This window comes from Carassius auratus, chromosome 9, assembly GCF_003368295.1.
Source record: "Carassius auratus strain Wakin chromosome 9, ASM336829v1, whole genome shotgun sequence".
NCBI classification, from domain to species: domain Eukaryota; kingdom Metazoa; phylum Chordata; class Actinopteri; order Cypriniformes; family Cyprinidae; genus Carassius; species Carassius auratus.
Genome location: NC_039251.1, coordinates 1,152,466 through 1,178,129, shown reverse-complemented (window position 1 = coordinate 1,178,129; position 25,664 = coordinate 1,152,466). Strand labels below are relative to the sequence as shown.

The following is a 25,664-nucleotide window of genomic DNA, read 5'->3' as shown; positions in this document are numbered from 1 at the left end:
CAAATTGGACGATCCCGTGCAAGTTACCCCCGTCTATTGTCGCTCAACTAGTTTCTCTAACCTAGATCTTAAGATTCTCGATATCCTCCGTCCGTGTTAACGTACCAGAATGAACTGATAATGCCATACTGCAATATTCATATCCTCTAATTGCGTCAGCGAAATTATCACAGAATTAATTAAACACGATTCCCATTTACAATTGACCACACGGCACCGTAGGAATCCTAATTAATTCTAATTAAATTAAGGGGACTCCATCCAGCGCAGCATTGATTTGAGGAAAAGCCGCTGAAAGTTGGATTCAGAAGCGCCTGTAATGACTCCAGACATGATGGCGATGGGGGCCGGGCTGAGGTGGCCGTGTATAAATAGTGTGATCTGAAAAACACAGACATAACAGTAGGAGTGATCTAAACCTTCTACACGCAAACATATCGCCGAATGCACTGTTGAGCAGACAAAAAGATTCGCGTTAGATACATTTTAAAGTGGATTTCTGTAATCAGCCATGGAAGAACTCACGGCGTTCGTGTCGAAATCATTCGATCAGAAAAGCAAGGAGAGCAGCAAAGAGAGCATCACGTACAGGGAAGTTTTGGAGAGTGGTTTAGCCCGAGCCAGAGAGCTGGGAAACTCGGAGACCAACCTTCAGGAGATTACAGAAACCAACAACAACCATTGTCCGGTACACCTTTACAAGGAGCACGTAGAGCTGGAAAAGGAGAAACTGAAGGAGTTTAACGTGACACGGGCTACTGACGGTGAGTTACACTTACGCGAAGTGTAATTATGTTTCTCGCTTCAGACTTGTTTACAGTTAGATGTACGCGCGAATACGCGTTTTGACGTTGTTAAAATATCTCTAAAATCTGAGTAACTGTACATTGAGGTCATTTACATTATCTTAAAGAGAGATTTCGATCGTCTTGAGAGGCTAACTAGCATGCGAGTAGAGAAATTCAAGCTGTATTCAGCTGACGCAATGGGCACTTGTTCGTTGTAGTGTGTGTCGTGTAGTAATGTTTTCTTTTGTAATACATTTGTAATACAGAAATACACGATAGGCAATTTTAAGTAAAATAATCCCAATAAATGTATAAAAAGAGAAGTCTGTACTTAAATCTGAGGAGTTACAGTCAGAACAATAGGCCCTTGTCAAATTTGAAAGGACGATCTATTCATTTATTCCTTACATTTCCAGGAAATGAGTAAACATTTATTTTCTCTTTAGTAGTCGTCAACATTTTTGTAAATAAAGAGTAAAAAAAGTCGTCATTTGAAACAGAACCATACCGGTGATAACATTTTTAAAGTAAAATTTAATAGGCTATATAAAAACGGGGCTCAAAACGGGTTTGCTTCAGAAACAGTGAACAAAGACGTTTAACGACATTCATTGCAGACCCATGACAGATTATTTTGGAATTCAACACCTTAGTAATAATAATAATTCATGTAAAATTGCTTTGATTATATGGGCCTAAAAGCAAAACAAAGTCCAATTCACAGAATTTATAGAATACATGATTGCAGTAAGAAAAAGTTTTCTAAGTTTACATTTGATTTGCAAAACTTACAAATAAGAGTTTGCTGCTCTGGAATGAAGACTCAGTTATAACAGTTTACCTGCTCTGGAATGAAGACTCAGTTTATATATATAAACTGAGTCTTCATTCCAGAGCAGGTAAACTGTTATAACATTTTTATATACATTTTATATACATTATATACATTTTTAATCTAAATATATAAATGTGCAGAGCTGCATTAGCTCATTGCAAACGTCTAATGTTTCCAAATATCTTATACTGTAATTTAAGAACTACATAATAACCTAAACCTCTTTGTCCATGTTCCTTAATTACACGAATCAGCCTGATACATATATAAATATCGAGAACATTTACGTGCTGGGTTTAAAGTCATTTTTTTATTTATAAAGCCACAATGCATGTTTCAAACCAGCTGCAATTTCTTGCTATTCATCTTGGATTTCACCTAACAAAATTGTTTACATTTTTAATCTAAACAAATAAATACAAAAAAAAAAGTGTTCTGTTGACATGTCGTATAATTAGATTGTTAGTTCCCGATTCTTTTCACTTCTGAGCCGCCATCTCTTTCAAACACTTGTGTAATAAATGAACGCTTTAAAAGAAGAAGGCAACTTTATGTCGATGCATTTATGTTGTATTTTTCACAGGAATTTATGACTGCAAAGACAAGAAGGAGGACGTGAAATCAGAGGACGAGGACGCACAGAGTAAACTGAAGCAGAGACGGAGCAGGACAAATTTTACCTTAGAGCAGCTGAATGAACTGGAGCGCTTATTTGATGAGACGCATTACCCAGACGCCTTCATGCGCGAGGAGTTGAGTCAGAGGCTGGGGCTGTCAGAGGCCCGCGTGCAGGTAAGAGCCCATTCTTCCATACACTCCACGGATTCTTGTTATTCTTTTTTAAAAAAATCTACTACTGCAAAATACTAAATAAAAAACGTGCACGTTCTAAAAACAATTTTAAAACAAATAAAATATATTCAAATATTATTAATTTAAAAACAGATACATTTTTAAACGAATGCATCTCGAATGCGCCTTTTAGTGGAACTTAATGCTGTGTCACTTATGTTTCATTATTTTACGTATGTTCTCGAAATAGTTTAAAGCAGGCCCGTGTGCGTGTGTGAAAATAGAACAGCAACAAACCTTGCATATAGGCTAATTGAGAAAAATTGTCCACAGAGATTATTCATAATTTTTATTGTTTTTACGTTTCATATTAAAAAAGAGACTAAGTCTCCTGTAATAGCGCTGCTTATGTTCACACGCCTAGAGGAATTTGTGACGTTGGTAACTTAATGTATTAATTTAGCAGTTTGTAAAGGTAGAAATAATAGGCAATCTTTTTACGAAGTGCTCTATAAATATGTGTTTGTTATAGAGAAGTGCACTGGCCAGATGAAAATAATCAAATAGTCTAAATAAAACAAGAGTGTAAGTGTGATCGCTAGGCCTTCATTCCTCCTACACATTTGCTTAAGTAGGCTAGATTAAATTTGTATATCACACCATGCGCCTGAGATGTTTAACATTTGGAGACGGTTCTTCTGTTCACTCATACACAAAGCATTTCTGTTATCTTTCGATTTATGCGGGTTCAGTTTCAGTGGTGGGTGTGGATATGAAATCGCCTTTTAGTTCGTGCAGCAGCAGCTATATTCAAAGGAAGACTTGCTTATGTGCTGCAGAAAGATCTAACCACATCATTAAAATTAATGAAGAGATTGAACCGCTGCTGCAGGGGATACCTTCTTATGTCACTCACCTCATTTTCTCCAACCTTATCTTTGTAATATCTGCCATTGGCTTGATATACTGTTCCTATAAAAATGTATTAGGAATAATTCAATTCTGTTTTAACTCCTACACAGTGACATAGGCCGTGTTACAAAATGTAATGGGAAAATAAGTAACGTTGTTTGCCAGTGTGACAGCTTGCAAGCACGCCATTTTTTAATGTTTCAGAGGCGGAGGCGAAATCAGATTAAAAGAGAAGAGCAAAGAATAGGTCAGAGCCGTGATTTGATGCAACCAAAAAAATCATACCACGTTAAAACGCCTCTGCAGGATGCATCACAACTGCATTTTATGACTCGTATCACATTTCAGATTTCGCAGAAAATTAAACGCAATGGACGTGAGCTAGCCTATTTGATATGGACCTGCCACTATACTGTTCTATAGAAGCCCCACGCCGACCAGCTGTCAAGAATCTAATTGAAAGTTATGAGACCTCAGTGAGGAGAAGGCAGTAATTCAATTACGACTAATATCTTTCGGTTTTTGGTGCAGGGCTAAATTAAATGTCATTATTCACTGTCTCTAATAAAAATCAAAAGGAAATCAGATTAGGGTATTTGTGAACCGCATCATTGAGTGGTCCTTAATGAAGAAATAACTGTCGAAACCAGTGTAGCTCACTTTCCCTATAGCATAGTGCTGGATAATCACAATCGATCAAAGATTGAAATATGATGCATTCATTGTGGCGCACTAAAAGTCACATATTGAATGGGCCTAATAATAATAATAATCATAATAATAATAATGTTCTATAATGCAAAATCCGAGTGCCTTACAAAAAAAAAAAAAAAAAAAAAAGGTTGACAGACGTTTCTTTTTAAAATTTAATGAGCGAGTCTGAGAGTTATAAAAGCAGCGCTAATAGTCTGATTTAACTGAACCGAGCAAAGCGAGTAATAATGGGAAACTGTACCAGGCATAGGACTAGTGTAAATTTACACTGTTCAGAATTACTATTTCCCACATTTATAAACACCTAGCCTATGTAATGCAGCAAATTGATTTTATTGAAAAAAGTAAATAATAATAGGCCTCAATTTCTGCGATGTAAAATGGTCAGTTAGTTTACATGGTGCTTTGACAAGAGCTTCTAGGCCTACGTTATTTCATATAGCTACAGAAAGAAAATAAGAAAACTAAAATGTATTATGTAGACACAGTCAAAGAATACACATAGAATTAATTGGTGTAGAAGATGAAAACTGCATTATTAATTATGAAGAAGATTTGTCGAATAACGAAAAACAGAATTCGCTTTTTCAATTGAAATTAAATAATAATCTAGACCGATTAACAGAGGCAACAGACATAGGCGATGTTTTTCTGTAATGTTGTATCATGGACAAATTAAATTAAACTAATTTGCAAATTTCTGCAATTTAATTTGTATTATAAAAAAGTTGTAAGTGGAATATTCAGAAAAATAATAACCATTTTTCCTCTCTGATATTAGGTATGGTTTCAGAACAGAAGAGCGAAATGCCGAAAACAGGAAAATCAAATGCACAAAGGTAAAAAAACAACAACCTTAAAATATTATTTCAATAACCTAATTTTCCAAACTTTTTTGATATTATATTTTCTTCTTTTATGCATTTCTAATTTAATTTCTAACGGGACATGACCCAAGCCAGAGTAGAATTGGGTGCTTGTGAGCCAGCAGCTCTTTATGTGCCCTGCACGTGCTCACTGCACCGACAATCCATTTTATAATCCATAACATTTTACATTTGATATAACTGGTAAAATCGTCTACATAAAAAATCATTATTACTAACTTTGGTAATGTATTATTCTTTTCTATTCAGGTGTTATTTTGGGCACCGCGAGTCACCTGGACGCGTGCAGGGTCGCTCCTTACGTCAATATGGGCGCACTCAGAATGCCATTTCAACAGGTAGGATAGAAATGACAAAGGTCATCTTCATTCATTTTTATTGTGTTTCTTGTGAATTGCAAATGTGCAGTTCAGTCGACCAAATAAAACGTCTTGCTCCGCGATATTAACCACCTAAATGTAGCGGCCGAGAAATGTTTAGGCTTTGAAAACAATATGATGTGACGCTAGTCTCCGTGAGCCGCGCGAAGGGCGCGAACCTTTCACCTCCGGGGCCAGATGAGAGACGAATGAGATAAGAGGGACCGAGAGACATTTCATCTGGTGGTGAAGAACTGTCTGCATCAGCCAGACGAGAGAGCAGCCATAATTAAGCTAATAGCACAGCTAGGGAAAGGCAGATAAAAGAGATTATGAAAGAGAGGAATAACGCACTGATGGTTATTGGCACTGAGCAGCATTGGCAGGGCCGAGGCGTGAGGACTGCATACTGAACACCACAAATGTCCACCACCTGTTGTTCTGACTGCCCCTGTAGAGGGGTTGCACAGTCCAATTTGACTGATTTGTGAAGACACTGGAGCAAGGGGCTGCTTTATTTTTTAGAGTTTTTTCATACAGAGTTAATTAAAATAAATGCAAGTACCAGGCATAAAGTCAGAAGGCCTGTGGTTATTAACTGTGATAAGCAAAGAAACTCAGATGAGACAGGCTGTATTCATACCTGATTATTTTCCAAAAATAACAGACTACCAGGTCTGACATTATTTATCCTCCTTTCAAAGCGATCTCCCTATGTTTCGTATTCACGTGGAAAACAGAAAAAAGAAACATTGGTAAAACATTCTTTCCCTGTGTCAAAAACTCGTGCAGCTTGTCAGATGTTGTATTTTAGTTGGACTGCAAAATGTAAAGCTTTGAAATATTTATGATCCCTGTGCAGAGAAAGATGCATGAGAAGAATACTAAAAAAGAAAATAAAAAATAAGTCACTTTTTAAGTCAGCGGATGTCTAATTTTCACCTCATCTTACTGAAATAATTGCTAAGAATCTGCAACCTGATATTTTATGCTGCCTGCTTACATCTTTTTCCCCCCTAGGAACCATGCGAATAAATATTTATATATATATATATATATATATATATGAGAATGAATATTTTGGGTGCGAAATTGTTTATTTATGCCATTGAATATATAATTAAGATTACATGATGTTGCAGCTTTTAGCGGTTGTATGGAAAGTTTCACTGTGGATCAAACTAATATGCTGAGATGTGAGATTTGCAACTGATGGAAGTTCTTTGATTATTAAGCTGAGTGCATTGCATAATGCAGCTCAAGATCAGATGAAAAAGTATGCACTGAGCGAGTGACTGTCTAAAAAAAGCACACATTTAGCACAAGCCTTTGGAGGGGTGTCCAAGCCTGAAACCGGATCCCCGCCGCTCCTCGAGCTGACCCCGCGGCCACTGACTAACTTTGTGTTTGTTTTTGCTTGCCCCACAGGTCCAAGCTCAGCTACAGTTGGAAGGGGTCGGAACACACTCCCATCCTCACCTGCACCCACACCTCGCAGCCCACGCTCCCTATCTGATGTTCCCGCCCCCACCCTTTGGATTACCAATCGCGTCGCTGGCAGACTCGGCCTCTGCGGCGGCAGCCGTGGTAGCAGCTGCCAAGAGCAATAGCAAGAACTCCAGCATCGCTGACCTGCGACTCAAGGCAAGAAAACACGCCGAGGCGCTGGGACTCTGACCCCCATGGGCTTCTCTGCTGCTCTGAACTGATAATTGCTTCTAACACAAGACTAAGCCTGTGAAAAGGCCGTGACACTCACAGTTAAAACAAAACAAAATAAAAACAAAAGAGAAAAAAAGGGGTGTAAGGGGAGAGAATGAGAGCGAGAGAGAGAGAGAAAAAAAAGTCACAAAAAACCAGCTGCCAAAACAAACCACTTGTAGAGAAAGGTAATTAAATACCAATGAATCACCTTTTACTTTTCGCCCAACAGGCAGGACTTCTTGGAGGCCACTGGCTCAGCCCTTTCCAGGCACAGATCACAGCCCCAGGACCATACAAAAATGTCTGGATGTCTGTCTGAGAACCAGCGTTTAGGAGAGAAGACTTTAAAAAAAAAGCAAAAGGCAGACACAGAGTGAGGCTAGAGGTTGTGTTTTTACGGAAAGACACTGAAACTTTGGAATCTCAACCTCAAAGTGAAAAGAAAGAGACGGCCATATTTGCCTCCTACCACTGTGCCGCTGCCTAGTGCACGTGCTCAATTGAAGGATAGACCTATTGGGGCTGGCCTCCATTGTAACTGACATACATCTGTGTTGATCACTGCCATGATAACCCTCCACTACAATTCATATCTAAAGCCGTTATTTGCATTTTTGCATTTTTGTTTTTCATTGTTCATTCTGCTGTGGACAAAGACTGGAAACAGCAATAACATCGATGGTACAATTGCCTGCTTTTAAGTGGAATTTTTATGATTGTTTCTGTTTTGGGAGCAAATGTTGCATTGCTGTTATTTCCTTCTGGGCATGTGTATGGACTTTAGCTTTCATTCTCATAATTTGTGCTCTCTTCTTTTTTATGTGATGTGTCCTGGAATAGAAGTGAACCTAGCTTTTGCACTTCAGGTCTTGTATTAAGGTTTTAAGATCCTCAATGCAACATATACTACTTTTATGTAAGGGGAAAACAAATTTGGCTTTCGTTTTGCTGAAATACATTGAAATGACTTGTTTTTGTTTGTTTCAAAAAGGATAAACAGTAACTGCAACTTTGTAATTTAACATTTTAAGAAACATCAGTTTAACTGAAATGCAATTATGTGCAGTTAAGTGCAATACTGTAAATATGGAAAACGTAATATAGCGTTTGATGTTTGCTAATTAAACGATGATTTTTAAGTTGTTGGGTTTTTGGCACTGATGTCGATGTGTTGAAGTTCTTCGCCACTAACACGTCCTTAAAAGCTGTGTAAAAGATCATTTGCTAACTCGTTTGCAATGTGCCATAACTCCCCGAAGTTCAATGTTATTCAAATATAGTTTTGTACACGTGCATTTAAAGATATATTGATATCACTGAAAACAGACAAGGAAGATTCTTTTGACACTGTACAAAAATGCTCTAGGTTCCTGGGTCATAACATGTCTGGTTTTTAACATAACAAAAAAATCAGCCAAAGACAACAATTTGATCAAATTAATAGAGGTAGAATTATTTAATTTAAGGCTCCAAAACCATTTCAGCAGCTGCATCCACAGTCTTTTTTCCCCCATATAAACAAGGTCTGTCTACGGTTTCCTGAATTGAATACAATAAGCTTCAGAATTGGTTACCAAGATAACCAAAAAAAAAAAAAACAACTGTATTTTTCCAAGACCGTACCATGAAACAGTTAGCCAGTTCAGACATCATTTGCCTTTGAACTACGGTAGTATCTTGGTCAGGTCTACCTCTGACAATAAACGCTACATTGTGGGCTGTTTTTGTTGTTCACCATTACGGTTGTTTAGGAATGTTTCCGTTTCTTTAATTGACGTCATAAGTGCTTTTATTTATTATTTTATCTGAAAGTTTATAAATGTTAAATAGTCGAAATTTCAAGTGTACATATTTACATGGCTTTGCATTTATTTTTATATATTTTTTAAATGTTAACATTTGCAACGGTTTTACGCGAACGTGTGACTGCAGTACATTTGTTTGACTAAAATGTAGCGTGTTTGAGTTTACAAACATTTCAGGGATGGTGGATGAAACCATCAGATTTTGTGTTGAGATTTTCTTGATGCTCCAAGGAATTTGTTGTATCCCATCATATTGCATATGCAAGCATGCCCCAACATGATTCTCCATTTAGTTATTTTTGTTTTGTTTCTGTTGTTTCACAAAAAAAAAAAAGAAAAAAAAAGAATGTACATCTTGTACAAGTAATCTATCAATAAAAGTTATAAATATTTGTAGAGTTTGTAAAACTTTGTGGCCCTCTACAGTTTTATGAATAAAGGTTGCTCTGGTTCAGACATCTTTGTATATTATATGTGCACATTTTTATTCATTAAAATGATTACTAAAAGACTCTTTAAAGAGGAGCCACAATATATCTGAAAAGCTAAATGAAAATGTTTTACTAGAATGATAGAGCATCAACTAAAACACAAGTCTTTTTTCCCAATTCAAAAATGTACTAGATGTTGATCCATGAGTCTATGTCATGTATGAGATGCAATATGGATCTGTACATCCGTACATCTAAACTAACATCGTAGTCACATCTGTCTTTAGCAAGCCTTTTTTGGATGGCTTGTTGCATCTGGAAACCCAAATCCAGATGTGTGTACACAAAGTAATTGCAGGCAACATAGTGGCTTTTTGTCTAAATCTCTTGGCGAAATTAGTCTAAATGGCGTCCTGTTGAGCAAGTACCTCCTAAAAGGTCGGAGCACGTTTAATTTGTAGCTTAGCACTCATACATCAAGATGGAGCGATATAGGCAAAGGCTGATACCCGCACATTTAGGCACTGACCTCTGGCTGGGGTCTGCTGGACGAAAGCAGAACATAACAGCATCCTTTTATGTGCTCTAATAATTGGCAACCTAGTACTGCCATCAATCAACCCACACCAAGTCATGGTTTCTTTTTCAACATGCACAAACACACAAGGTATTTATATTGGACGCAAGTCACAAATAAAGACAAGCAAGCAGCCTATGAAACCTTTTAATTAAAAGTAAACCAAACTAAACTTTTGTTTTTATTGAATCAGTGTTATTGCTCACATTAAAAGTGACAAAGTTTATTGCAGTTGTATGGCTGACAATACTAAAGCTGATGTAGGCTACTTTTTAGTTTCTTTAATACAACATTGTTTATCATACCACTGGCATATAATAAAACAAACTGCAGAAAATACTTCCCAATTTTGTACATTTGAGAAAGCGGCACTTACTGTAACATCTAACAGCTCATGAGAGTATTAGACCTTTTATAAAATGCTGAATTATATTCTACATAGGGCAATTAAATCATTTTGAAAAGGTATAAACAAGGCTTTTTCATGCACATTCCCCATTGTGTGCCATTCCTGTCTGAACGACAAGAACTTAACAGATGCTACCATTTAGTTTCACGCGAGCCTTATCAACATCAGCCAAACTATACTGTATGCCCATGCATAACTTATGTAAATAGTCTCTCCCCGTAAGTGCAAGGAAATGTTTACCTTTTTAATCTTTTCGACAAGACTCTAAAGAAGAAAGAAGAGGTGTTGGGAATTGGAGTTGGAAAAGTTCTAAGCGTCCACATCAGGTCTTCAGGAGCTCGACTGCATTTTTAACTTGAAGATACGAAAACTTCAGTCTTTGACATCCTCTTTCATTAGCAATAGGCAAAATGAACAAGGAGCTGGGCTTCAGTTACTGGAAAACATTCATCTGTTCTCCCGCCGTAAATGTTCCCCTCCACTGCAAAATTAATAAAGTAAGTAACCTGGAAGCTTAAGAACTTAAGAACTAAATATTGGAATGTTTACAGTTCCTCACTTGAAAAGGTGTTGTGCTGAATTCAAGCAGATAAACATTGCAATGCTACGACAAAAACATATATAATTCTCATACCTTGTTTAGGTATGAGAATTATATCAACTCAAAGGACTGACAATGGCTGACATCTTGAGATTGTAAAACTGCAATTTAAATATTATAAAGCTGAGGCATTTCTACTGAATCAATGAAAATGATGCTATCAAGCAGTTAAAATAATCAAAAACACATACAGACGCAAACTTTAAAGCATGGAAGTGCTGGGTAAAACTGAAAGTATTAAAACAAGCTTTAAACAAAGAAATCTTTTCAAAGCGATTTTAATTCAAAAGTTACCATGGAATTAAGTCTTGATATTGATTTGACCATGAAGACTTGAAGGAGAACTAAAGATTGTGAAACAGGCTGACAGCAGTTTGTCCATCTGGGGCCATTTTTGTTTTTTCGAGCCATTAAATCTCGACCAATAAGCTAGCCCGTTTCTTGGTCTGGTATTGCTTTCTTATTCAGTCTAAATCTGTTGTATTTTGAAGTATCAAACTAATACCCTACAGGACCTGGATCTATCAGAATAGTAAAGTAGCAAGAATCTACTTTAGGTGCCATTTCTCTTGCAGCATAAAAGTTAGAATTCAAAGTCTGTTAGCCTCCACATTGAGAGACAAGTTACAGTACCTTGGTGGTTTACCTGTAAGAAGCGAGAAACCATTTGAAAGGTTCAAAAACCTGATCTACTCAAAGCAAAGAGTGGTCAGAAAGGCCAAGATTTCTGAAAAGGTAGGCTTTTACAAATGACTGTGAATTCCTTTGTAAAAACAAAAAAATACTTGTGTGTGTGTACAGATATATACACATATAACACATACTCAAATGATAGACATATTATGAACTATGCATTAATATAAATAAATAAAACAGGCCTCTATATTTAGTGATTTTTAATAATGTTTGTTTTGATGGGTGATACAGAAAATGCTTATAAAATCATTAAAAGTCAAATCTCCGTTTAATCTAACATTGCATAACAATGCAAACCATTTCTGTTTACTGTTCAGAGAAAAGTGTTTCCTGTTTATTCCATTTTCACAACAAAAGCCTTAAATGGGATGCTGTATATTTTTTTTTGTGAAAGCTCTTGTTGTTTAAATTTAATTATGCCTTCAGTTAGACATAACTAAAATATATTGATTCTGAGATCATGCCCTTCCAGACAGAAAATCAGATAAAACCAAACATTTATCTCTTGTTAAAATGCTTGGAGTTATAATTTTTTCCATGTTGAGTATTGTAAAATATTATACTTGCTGATATTAACGGAGCAAATTTCTGGAAAATAACTTAAGAACGTCTATAGAAAATTGCAGGAATATTTTGACTGGAACCAGCATTTTTTGCAATAGTGATCAATGCCGGTTTCATTTCTGGTTACAAGAAGTGATAAACAAACAATCAAGTCAACTCTCTCTGGCATTCCCATTGCTTTCAGATAAGCTTTACAATAGAATGGCTGGTGACACGGTGAAAATCTTTTCTTACTAGTGGGAATCAAAGTCAGATGCATCAGAGGCAACTGAGTTTTCAATGCCCTTAGTCTATCTCCCTCTATTGGGAGATAAAACCAGTTAAGAGCTCTCATGTGAATGCAATGCAGCGGTGCAATATTGAATGATGAAAATTTTGAAATCCATTTCACCATTTACGGCATTTATTTCACACCATGCGTCACAGTCTCTACTCATTAAGTAAATGCCATTTAAGATGTGAACAGATGCTGCTGTTTGAAATGACTCCATAGTGACAGTTACTTTAAAAGTTATTTATTCTCTACAAGTAACTAAAGATTACGTAACACTTTTTGGTATCAAAAACAATGGAAATGTGAATATTAATAAAGTAAATGGTTAAAACAGCTATACCAGAGAAACTAGAAATATACTTAGTGACACTGAGATCAAGACTAAGCAAACTGAAAGCACTTTGTTCTACAGACATAAACGTCTTGCAAAAGCAGAAGCTATGATAATAATAGATCTAAAATGCATAAGAAGAAAGATAAGAAGTTGTTATAACCTTTATCATAATATTTAATTTATCATAATATTTAACATGTTACGTTTCAAAAACCCACTAAATCCAATTGTTTGTCCATATGGTACAAATTGTTTGTCTGGAAGTGTTTTTTTTTTTTTTTTTTTGATAATCTACCGTGACTTTTTGCTGTGTATAATCTAAACCGCACACTAAGCTTTGTGTAAACCATGGCCAAGTCCTTCAGCTTCTCTGTTGTCACTGTCAATTTGATTCAAAGTCCAATGTGGAGACCCATATTGTGCCAAAAATGACTTCCTTAACCCTTACGGTCAACAACATGAAGACAGCAGGTTTACAGAACATCAAGAGAAAACTTTTTCAAAAGGACCAAAAAAAAAAAAAATGCATTAGAATTGCAGAGAAGCCATTTTATACTTATTATAATAAACCATTTAGAAAAAAGCACATTGTCAAAATAAATCCCACACCATAAATATGATGAGAAAACAATGCAGGCGAAACAGAAATCTAAACATTTCAGAATTTGAGATGCTTGTCATTTGAGCCTTTGCTAAAGGGTGAACCAGAGATGAAACAGCATTAGATTCTCAAAAACAGACCAGGCTCAATTTAGACGAGGTAACAAAAATGCGAGCAAGAGGCTAAGCAGAAACTCACATGCAGAGAGAAAGAAAAAAAAAACACGCGTAAAATGTAAAGCACACAAGACGATCAAATGAAAATGACTAAAATACTCATCTAAAAATAGGAAAGCATGAACTGTATCCATGTACAATGTCACATGCAGTTTGAAATAAAATGCATAGCGACTAAACAAGGGGCATTTTAGTTGAGATTACTACCCAAAATGGTGTGTGCAGTAACAAAATATCATCATCCAGCATCAAACAATAAAGTGCATGTTCCGTTTCTGTAGAAGGTCATGATTCTTTCTCTTGCCTCTTCAGTAATGTGACTGAGATTTCAGCAGATGGAGCCTGAGCATATCCTGGGTGAATGTTAATGAAAAGCAAACAGCCCACCTAAGCAGTTTACACGGTGTAGTTTTGCTGTGAGCCATGCTAAAGCGATCCCACCGCTCCGACAAATAAAGAGCACTCGAGGGGAAAATAATTATATGCCAATAACTGACTAAGGGTCAAATGTATTATAATGTAAATGCAAACATCTTCTTGTACTTCTTTTTTACAACAAAATGTTAATGAGGGGGTAGTGCCTGAAACAATATCTTGTGCCTAAGAAGATCTGATTAATAGCGGGCCTAAGTACTGACGGTTTAACAAACAAGGCCTGCGCACATGACATGAAGCAAATGTGAAATTTCACATTTAGATTGTGGGTATTTGCAGGATTGTCAAGGCCTCAAAGGATTTCTTACGGGATTTCCACAGGGCTACTGGGCAAAGATGCGGTCTCACACCCTACATTCTAAGTGCAAGAGGTCAAAGTGGGCTGAATACATTTTGCTGCTATCCTGAGGGGAACTTTAAAATCTGGAATTCAGAAAAACAGCATTGTTTGTGTCCTTTGTGTACAGTTACGACTGAAATTCTTCATCGAAATAGTGCTTTGAGAGTGTGGTCACATAATATGAAATCAATATCGTCAATGAAACAGACCACACTCATTTTTGTGAGACATATATCCTAATAATCATAATAAAGTCTGTTTTGACACATATTGTATTACCGAGGTCACTTGGCCACCCCTCCCCAGTTATTATAGAGAGCTCTGAGAAATTATTCTTTTGATACGTGTAGTTTTTGAGTCATCTGAAGAAAACCCTTTTTTTCTTGACTAACATTAACAGGTTGGTATTTGAGATTGTCAACAGCTGAGGCTATTCTCATTGCCATAATGTACACATTTGAGTTAAATTTACCGATTACATAAGAAATAAAATACAATGAAATAAACTAAACACTTTAAAAAAAGAGATGTTTTAACTTTAAAAGATACTTAAAAGAATTCTGGTAAGATCTTATATTAATTCTTACTAAATAAATCTGTTGTCTACTTGCATTGAAAGCAAGCCATTCCAACAAGATATAATTAAGAGAAAGGGAAGTCTTTGCTAAATATTGTATCTTTGCAACTAAAACCATTGTAGAATATTAACATTGTTAGCATAGTAAACAAAAGAGTTACTACCAAATGAATGGGTGAAGATGGAATTATGCGAAATACCTTTGAGCAGGAAAGTAAAATCCTACAAAACCAAAAGTGGAAATATAAACACAGGAAAAAAAAAGATGAAAAAATGTGGACCACTAATGTCGCTGCAATATTGATAAGGTTCATAATAAAACAATGCAATAAACCAAACCAAAGCACTCACAATTAATCATAGTTAGCTGGGGGCACTTCCAAGAAAAATGATTTCATTTCAAGGGACAGTCTCAAGCGGTCTCTAATGAGATTGACTTCTCAAGCTGTTCATTTTGCTGTAAGTTGGCCATTTTGACCAGCTCAGACGTTTATGAGTGCGGTGAGAAAATGGCTGATGAAAGACAAAACAAGATTCCCGATTCTGCCAACAATATCCGCCAGGTCGGGTTCTCAGCCACAAGTCAACCACATCAATTTGGACTAAACTAATTGACTAGCACATCAGTCTTTGGCGGCTTAACACAATTTCAGAAAAAAAACCTTAACATTATGTTGTATTATAGAGCAATATATTTCACAAAAACACATAACGATTCTATGACAAAGGGGAGCTTTAACAATATTCGGTGCTGTCAGATGAAAAAAATGCACTGTAAATCAACTGAAGAGATGATCTTTGGCCAGTCAATGAGAGATAGGAACAGCGATTTCCAGCATCCTGATGGTGCCCACCAGCTCACGCTTACAGTAGAGCTCAGAAATGCTTCTGAGGTAAAAAATGTTAACTTTCTTAAGGCTAAGGGCACTTGGGTCTGTAAATAGCCGGAGGGAATGTACCATAGTCTGATTATAGCCCATCTCTCCATTTCCCAAATGTTTTACAGTTCCTGACCATTAATCAATAGCAGCAAAAAAAAATCTCCAGCTCGAGCTGCTACAGTTCACTGAGGTGGTGGATTTCTAAGAGCTGTGGAAAGTTCAAGGTCTAACCGTGACCAGTTCGCGACTACTGAACGCAACCATATAATATTTCACAATGAATCAGTGCATGCTTTTTCTGTGCAGCGGTAACCTTGCATAAACCTATGCCCATTAGTCAAATTATCTTGCTAAATGATAAATGAAGACTGGGTTAAAAGCGAGCCCATGTCTGAAATTCCCTTTCAAATGCCGTGTTTTTGAGGACAAAACAAATAAAAACCAAAAAATTTCACACAACAAAATCACTTCGCCTTCAGTTACCTGTAAATAATGAATCAGACCTTTCCAAGATCCAATTAAATCCAATAAAGAGTGTCTTGTGTAATAGTAACCTGTAATCAAAGCAAGACAGTCCGGGCCTTTGAAGCTTGGACACTGAAGCCTATTGTGTGCAGACTCCAAGCGGAGTGGGAAACTAGGAAAATATTGATGCCTTTAAACCCACGGGGATGACACGAAGAGGCGAATCTTCACAGGGCATAATAAACATTAGCTCTCAGCACAGTCTCCGCGACTACATATGCCGATACATAAAATGAGTTATTGCGCGCGCGATAACACACTCTCCACTTTAGCGGCCTCGTAGTAACGCTAATAAATGTCATAGGTACATAATCCCCGACACGTTTATGGAAACAGATCTCTCCTGTTAAGTTCTTTTACACTCTGTCCCCCGGGGCCCAGATATACTATATTGATGAACACATTAAGAAAGCATGATTTGACTCGAGAAACGCCTACATTAGATGAAGCTGTGAAAGATGAATTCAATTGTAATTTGAATAACGCAGCCGGGACCAGATTACTCAAAACGGGTGGCAGGGAATTGTCTGCTCGGAAATTGAGTTGCACTTGTTAAGTCGAGTACTCATCACCCAAAATAGCATTTGCTATCATATCTAGTGTTAATACAAAGACTCATTGATAAACCACTTCAGAGGCAAATCCTGTTTGCATGGCTAACCTCTTTAAACCCTCTTAATTTCATCCTCTCATTTATCATCGTGCCACCAGAGCACATTTTCAATAAGTTTGTCAGATAGCTCATAAGCACAACACCGCTTTTCTAGTGCACTGCTGAAGGGCCACAGAAAATAAAGCTGTTCCAAAAGGTAGGCAGCTTAATTACGCTGCCTCCTAAGATACCTTGTTACGGCCAAATTTGAAGAAAAGCGTTGGATGCTTTGAGGAGAAGGTATCCCAGAGTGCAATGCAACAAGCTTAGGGAAAAAACTAACTTCTATTTCATTCAACACTGGAAAGTATCAATAAAAAATGCACAAAGAAAGTTATTTTAAAAAGACTAAAGAGTTTAGAGGAAAAACACATCGAAAATGGTAAATGTTATCAAATAAATAAAATAATACATAAAAATAATGGATAAAAAATAAACTGAAATAATTACTAAATAAAAACTTATTATTCAACTGCTTGGAAAGCATAGTGTGTGCATCCATATATCCATATATGGTATGATATACACACCATGCTATATATAATATATATGTAATACGTGTGCATAAGTTGGATAAAAGCATCTGCCAAATGCATAAATGTAAGTAGCATTGTGTATCGAATGGCAACATGCTAACCTCAGACTGTACTGAAACTGTATTGAGTGGCATGTGGTTACCATGTAGAGTGTTCCAAATTGGTCACATATAATGTTCCATGATACTTAGCATGCTGCCTCACAAGACAGTTGTCTATGTAGGCAGTAGCTTTAAGCTTGGACACTCAAGCCTATTGCTCACTACTGTAGGTTGTGGAATACAGCAGAATATCAGTTAACATTTAAAATGACGTCCTAATGAACGCACAGTTGCTTACCATGGAACATGAGCAGTCTGTAGCAAAGTGCTCTGGCCTGAGTGAGTTTTCTGACAGCTGTTTTCAGCATGCGTATCCATATTAAGTCCCATATTACACTACAGACATTGAAAAGACAATGCTGTCAAAATTTCTCAAGGAAATTACTTCATACATACAACAGATACACCAATATGGCTGACAAACTACACATTAAAAGTGTTAAGGGTACACCGCGGCTGGGTTTTATCCAAGATGGCTGATTAATGGAGGTCTGCCTTGTGTAATATTTGGGGGGGTAGGGGGATCTGATCGCAGTTATGGCTCTCCAGGACACTGGGCCGACACGCAGCGGGCGAATGACATGGCTGATTTGGAATGTAATGTGTTAGGAGTGAATCTGACCTCAGTGTAGACTGGACTTTTTCTGTTTTATGAGTGCATGCTAAAAGAGACTTTCATTCAGTTCGAATAACACATAAAAAGTCAGCCATTGGCTTCAGACTCGCTCTCAGCATATTGCATCATTGAACAATGAATATTAATTCCATTGATATTCTGTTCACACTGGCTCTTGTCACTTTCAAATAAAAACTCAACTGTAATATAGAATTTAAGTACTATATATTATTGTGTGCATATAAATTGTAATTATATTATTATATTATAAATTTGGGATTAGCATTTTTTTTAAGAAATTCTCTTATGCTTTCCAAAGCTGCACCAATTTGTTCAGTAAAAATAATAATTCACATACAAACACACATATACACACCGTGTATGTCCGTGTAAATATGCCAATTTGAGAGAGAACAGTTTAGGAGGGCATTTTTGATTATAGAAATCATTTTCTTGGATTTGAAGCTGTGTGTGCAATACAAAGACCTTTTGTCAATCTACTCTACTATTTGTTGAGAAATGTAGCTCATTAATGGAGAAATAACACACATTTTAAAAACAGCTGAACTACTGTCAGGCTACAGGGAAAACAATAGCCTAGTTAATTTAACAGCATCGGTTCTTTCTCTAGTTAGTTACTCTCCAACACCGGTAGCATCTAATTATAGAGCCGTTCTATTCTCCATGCCAAAGTTGAGGGTCAAAAGCCTACTCCTATCTACAGGAAAAGTGTGTGGGAGAAAACAATGTCTAATGCACCAGACCCCTCACAGTTCATTTCAATATATAGACACTGAACACTACTGTAGCTTCAGGTATTCTCTTCAGATCTGAGGAAGATCAACGCAAAGGTTGTTTCATCTTTTATGGATCTCGTTGAAAACAAGAGATTGCCTCGAAAAGTCTGAATGGAGGACAAAGAGTTTGAGGGAGCAGGAAAGGCGGCAGGCGCGGAGCAGCACTGTTTGCTACGAGGCACTGCTCTTTTGAAATTGTTTATATGGGAATAGATCCCCATGGCCGGCTAATCGTATGGTTTTAGCAATCCCGATGGAGGCCCAGGCTTTCTGAAGCTTCTCTTGTTTGCGATAGCCTCTGTGATATTGCCCAAAAGGCTTGAGAACTAAGGAGTAATTTTCTGGATAGATGGTGTCATGAAAGCAGTCAATTATGAGGTCTCTTAGGGTTGTGGTTTGAGTCATATTATTTGTTTTATGTACTTTTTGAAGCATTAGCTTTAAAGTTAAACAGCTGAAGGGTCCCTCTCCCTTTCTGTACACATTGTGGGGTTATGATAATTATTGGCTGTCTGTGGGCACATACAAACTGTTTACTTAAAGGTTACTCCGTGACACAGATAGAGATTTAAGTGAAAAAAGTCCATGGGCGACTGCAACACCATATAACACCGACGCAAGAGAGGACAGATCAGGCAGAACAAAGGAGATGCTCCAGAATCTTAATTAGCAAGCATCAAGGGAATGAAAGAGCTGCCTTGGCTGGTGATTGTTGTCGATCAATAGAACAACAAGTCCTGAGGAAGAGACTGGAGCAGATATTATTGCTTAAGGACTTACCATAAATCAAACACACTAATAACAGTCAGCCGATCGAGACAAGTGGTGAAACACAACTGAAAGCAGCTTCATTGTCAAAGATTAGCTACGACAAACTAGACAGTGTGTTTGGGCTTTTCTTTTTTTACATTTACATTTATGCATTTAGCAGACGCTTTTATCTAAAGCGACTTACAGTGCATTCAGGCTATACATTTTTTTTTTTACCTAACATCGTTCCCTGGGAATCAAACCCACAACCTTTCACACTGCTAAAGCAATGCTCTACCACTGAGCCACATTTTACAAGGCGAACTATAACAAGCTTAATTTAAAAAGCCTATTGACTAGCTGCTAGCTTTTACTACAAATAAAACTAAAAAGCCATAGTTAAGCCATAGTAACCAGCAATTAACCATGGTTTCGCTACACTAATCATAGTTTAACCCTGGTATTTGTAGTAAAACTGGTTATAAAATTGGTAATTAGTTCACCAAAAACCATGGTTACAATACTTTTAAAGGATGGAACACTGTGAAACTGATACGCTAAAGAGTTTTGACAAATGACAAATTTGTCAATTTTATGCATGATTTTGCTTCAGTACAGTTGACTTTAATGCAATTAATAAACTAAAATAACATAAATAATTACTGAATAGTTTATAATTATAGAATTCCTATTCTTATTTTTCAACAAAACAAAACAAAATATTTTAAATATTTAATAGGCTACTTATTTATAATATTTGTAATATATCATATTTATTTTTTGTAATTCTGTAAGTGCATGGCCATAAAAAAAGAGAGATCTGTTCGTGCATTAACAAGTGACAAAACACATAATTGCACAAAAGAAAAATATTGGCAATAATAGTTTTAGCCTTTGATGCTTGAACTGTACTCCGATTGTGCATCATGTACTTACAATAATTAGTGAAGAATTGCAGATGAAATTATTGCTTTAGGTGACTGAAGGTGAGAGAAGGGCAGAGTTTTCTGCAGAAAAGTGTAGCTCAAAGCAAAAACTGCAGAGGTTTATTGATTATGAAAATGCATTTTCTCCTTTGAACTATAAAAATACACTGATGATATACAGTGCGTCTTATGTGAAGTCAGAGACTGGAGTTATTCCACTCACTTGAGCAAATGAATGATATCATTTACCACAATCACGGAGGAGGAAAAATCAATCAATCTAGGTAATTATATTCAAATTGTGGACCTCTGGATCTTGTATGGATTTAATATGTTTCTTTGGTTGGGTGGATTCTTAATACAGTAGATGCAGTGACTTGCTTCCAGTTAAGCTTAGGGAATAATAACATTTCCTGTGCAATCAGCATGGTAACTTTCTCAGTGAGTGCTTGATGTCTGCTGCAATTACTGTGTCTTTCTATAATATGCATTTCCACTGAAATGGAATCAAGCTGGATAATTCGTAGGAGATGCAGAAAAATGAAGAAATATAACAGAGGAAATTCAGTTTGTTTCAACATTTTCAACAGCAAACAGCCACGAGCATCAGCTTTTCCATTGTTGTGCCCAGATAATGATATTCACCGCTTGCTACGCGAAGCCTGCTATAATACAACCGAACGATTATAATGACAATCTCTAACATTAATCTGATTGCGGTAATTCTTTCTTGGAGGCAGATTTTTACATCCGGACTGCTGACTACCTGTGGCAGGGTCCTAAACGTATTAAATTAGGGTTTATTCAAAATCAAGACTTTGCCATGCTTCACTGTCATCCCTTACATAATTTACTGACATAAGAGCTAATAAAACACAATGTTTTTCACATGGGCGCTCATATTTACAGGTAGGTAAATAATTAGAATCATATGGTAAAATAATAGGCTTTATCCCACTCAAAAATTCAGTAGCTCGGGGCAGTGCTGCAATCTGAGTGGCTTTGTTCTTAAATTGAGTTTTTACTAGTGCTTACTGACTGATATGCCCCATCAGTCTTTCCCATTAAAAGCCCCAGGGATAACTAAACAGGCCTACTGAAACACGAGTGCTCATTTAAATCTGATACGAAGGATTAATGTAAAATGAGATATGATAATAAAATAAAAAAAACCTTAGTCTTAAGATATTTGATTCTGACACAAAATTTCATAAAGCAGTTTCACTCACAGTGTAATAATGACTTGCTTATTGCAAGCACAGATACTGGGAACCAAAAATTGATAGTTAATCAAACTATGTTCAATTCTGATCATATTGTCACATGCATTTTTTTATGCATATGTACAAAACACTATACTAACCATATTTTTGTGAATGAATGACAAACAGTGCAACCGCTGTAGTCCGATTCCAAAACACATGACTCTTAAAGAGATTAGATTTAGAGATTCAAAAACACATACAGCTTACAACTAACCACTGAATGTACATAAGTAGGTAGGTATTGATTTAGAAAGTATTTTATAAATATGAATTAAATAAATATCCTTCTACATTTCTTTAAGCAAAGGTTCAGTTGGATTTATCTCGTCTCTAAAATGACTGCTATTGTAAAGTCTGTGTAACCTGGAAACACACAATGGTTTTAAATGGAACTGCACTTTTGCCCTTAAAACAATCTTTAATGAAACCATTAAGGAAAGAGAAACCAGAATAGTTCAGATCTTTACGATTGGCACTCTTAAACACAAAGCTCTTCTTTTATTTGGCGATGACCTTTCACACATGTAACATGCTAGTCTAGCAGAACCATTACTACAGCGGCAGTGATGATGTATTGTGTGTGTTATTTTTGAATGAGTACAACAGCAGGTTATAAAAGTGCAGGTTCATACGCTATAGGTGGTATAATGAGCCTAATGATAAATTTCGCTGCATGTGAATTCACTCATGTTTTGCACATTTTTCTCTCCAAAGGGTTTAGCTGAAAGCCAACAGATCTAACGTGGCTCTGTCATAGATTTGCCATCCACTAATGCTGGATCTGTCAACAAAGCCATGGCCTGTAGGATAATGGCCACATAGTTTCCAAATGCAAAATATTCAGACTTTTTTCCCCCCTCACACTTGAATGAGATAGCATTTATAACACAATCCGTAAGCCAGCAGCCCAGTAAACATCTTGACAGGGTATCAGCAAATATTATTTGCTCCATTAATAAGCAAATCAATTTCCCGGAAAGAAATATAACAAGACACCAGGGGAGCGGGAAAGGGGGGGTGAAGCATGCCAAGTGTGTGATGGACATTTTGTACAAAACAACCCAATAGTCCTCGCAATGTTTTCCAGCACACTTTGTTCTCCACACTGATCTTGTCCCTGGAAGTACATAATTACAGTCTGTTAGAGCTGGCTGCCGGTTTCTAAATGATAACACGGCATGCACGCTCGTTTTCTGGGCATCACAAGACATCAGTGTGCTGAGGAACAGAGCATGGAGAAAAGCATGTGGGGAAATGCTAATTATTCTGCCACATCCGAGATGTCCATCAAAACCCCCTGTACCTAATAAAAAAACAACAACAACAACAGCAACCAGTCAAACGAGCGCAAATCAGATGTAAAGTAAAAAGGCTCCTGTCTTGTTATCAGAACATATGGACGGCATAAACCCATTTACTTTGGTGCAACCAATCTGCCATTTAGTTTGGAAGAAAAAGTGGCGTTCAATAAATCAAGCAGCGACTACACAAGGACAGTGACATTAAAATGGAGAAAAAGAACATGCCTCCACAGACGGAAAGACAGACAGGCATACAAACATGGAGACAGCCCCAGTAATCCTCATGCTTATGCATTCACAAATGCTCTTGAGGAAAAATATTCAATTGCAGACAATTCTCAGCTACTTGACAAGAGATCTAAGAAAGATCCCAAGAAAAGAATGTCGAAGGCTTCTAATTTCTTTGATAGTCTAGTTATGGTAATGACAAGAGGTAATGTAAAATTCATGAAGTGTACCTAGCAGATGAAGATCGTTAATAATTGTTCGGCAGGCAGGAGAAAATATGTTTCAGAAGCCATACATAAAGACACTGCTGCATTTTACGGTAATTGTTTATAGACAGTTAAGTGCAACTAAATTACTTTCATCTGTTGGAACATGTGCAGGGGACGGCTTCAGTTTTACCTTTCCCAGCAGCTGTTTGGCAATAACAGGCTGCAAGCCTGTCATTAGTCTCTAATTACAAAGAGTCTTTGTCTTGTAATTACCCTACCGATTAGACCTATTCATTTATTCAACAAAAACAAAATATATATATATAAAAAAGAATCTATGGCAGACACTAAACCAACATGATGCACGAAAGCCTCTTGAGATGTTGGGTATAATAGCCTACCTTCAGAGCTTATTATGAATGTCTTCATGTCTGAAAATCAGGTTTGGTCAACCTTGTCCCATCAGGAGATAACTTCAAAAGTCTCATTGACAGTTATGTGTTTGGACTTCTTCTCTGATACTTTTCGGAGCCTGTGCGTGTAGTTGTGTAGATGTCTCCGCAAAGATCTGTGGGTAATCTGTCTAAAAGAAATTACTAGCAGCATTCATCAGAATGTATAGGGGCAGCATTGGAAATGGCAGAATCTCACGTACCGAACCTGCCTGTCAGGAAATCATGCTCAGATCAGATTAACCTATACAAGAGAGTGAATATCTGAAGCTTTCTCTCAGGTCCTGTTGGCTATCTGGAAAGCAATTATGCCTGCACTTACATGTGGAGATATAATAAGGCGTACCAATCCGGTTTTAAACTTACAATGGTCCGCAAAAGCAAGCAATATTGATCAATTATATCTAAACTTTGATGGTTGAGAGACGCTGTCAGTAGACGTTAAAATTGTTGGATGGCTATCAAAACATGGCTGAGGTCTGCTATGGTTGACATGCACGATGTGGTAAAGATTTTACAGGGACTGACCTCTTCACATGTTGCCCGTTTTGGCCTAAAGCATCCCATGAACCCCGCTGACAGGCTGATGTCTATCTACGCAGAGAGACGTCTGTAGTCGAGCCCCACACCTGTGTGCCATTTCACCACACTGATCTCAGCCTTGGCAAGCTCCAACGGACAGCTGCAATTCAAAGATCTAAGCGGCTGTTTTTCTCCCAGGCATTGTCTGTTATGGCGGGAGAAGGGGGGCTCAGTAGCAATGGGGCCAATTTGGATGATTGGTCGTCAAATCTACGATAAAATGAGTTTCCCTGTGTTCTTTAAAAGTGACCCATGCCTGCCGGAGTAGTGTAAAATTAGACACGGCGTGTTTGTGTTGTGTCAGATGTGGTGACTGGCAGAAACTGTTAATAATTGCCTAAGTGCTCTGGAGTGTCAGAGCTGTCCATCACTCTTCGTTTCTCTCGTTCTTCAAGCTCTCATAATATTTTCACTGAACTGCAGAGGACAAACTACTTTCATTGACAGCCTTGTCACTTTAGCGCTTCAAGTTGTAAAAATATTTAACTCTTTGCAATACAAGAGGCTCATGTTAGGAGCCAGCTCCAAGCTTTAATTAGATGAACACTAGGTTTTTTTTAATTAAATTTATATATATATATATATATATATATATACACACACACACACACACACAGACACACACACATGCATCGGTGTTTATTACAACCAACAGTATAGAGACGCTATATTCTTCCAATGTACACATACATATACAGCCTTATTATATACACAAACTTCCATTCAAAAGCAAGGATGCATGAAATTGATCAAAATAGACAGTAAAAAAAAAAACATTTTGCGCTGCTAAATGATTACTCTCAATTAATCGCATTCAAAAACAAATTTATGTTTACATACAGTACTATATGTGTGTGTACTGTGTATTTTTATGATGTATATATAAATACACACACATAAATGTTTAAGAAAATATGTATATAAATTATATACAAGTATAAATATATATACTATATAAAAAAATTATTATATATGTATCTATATATAATAATAGATATACACAGTACACACATATAGTACATGTAAACAAAC

The 25,664-nt window shown here is 36.8% G+C and overlaps 1 protein-coding gene across 1 annotated transcript; it reads left to right on the top strand.

Moving 5' to 3' along the window:
• The first annotated feature begins 387 nt into the window (after nucleotides 1–387).
• Nucleotides 388–7,648, top strand: LOC113108147 (short stature homeobox protein). Its single transcript, XM_026270995.1, has 6 exons — nucleotides 388–764; nucleotides 2,207–2,415; nucleotides 4,823–4,880; nucleotides 5,178–5,266; nucleotides 6,716–6,931; nucleotides 7,221–7,648. Exons 1-6 carry the CDS (start codon nucleotides 512–514, stop codon nucleotides 7,308–7,310), a joined length of 915 nt encoding a protein of 304 aa, XP_026126780.1. The 5' UTR covers nucleotides 388–511; the 3' UTR covers nucleotides 7,311–7,648.
• Nucleotides 7,649–25,664: the final 18,016 nt, after the last annotated feature.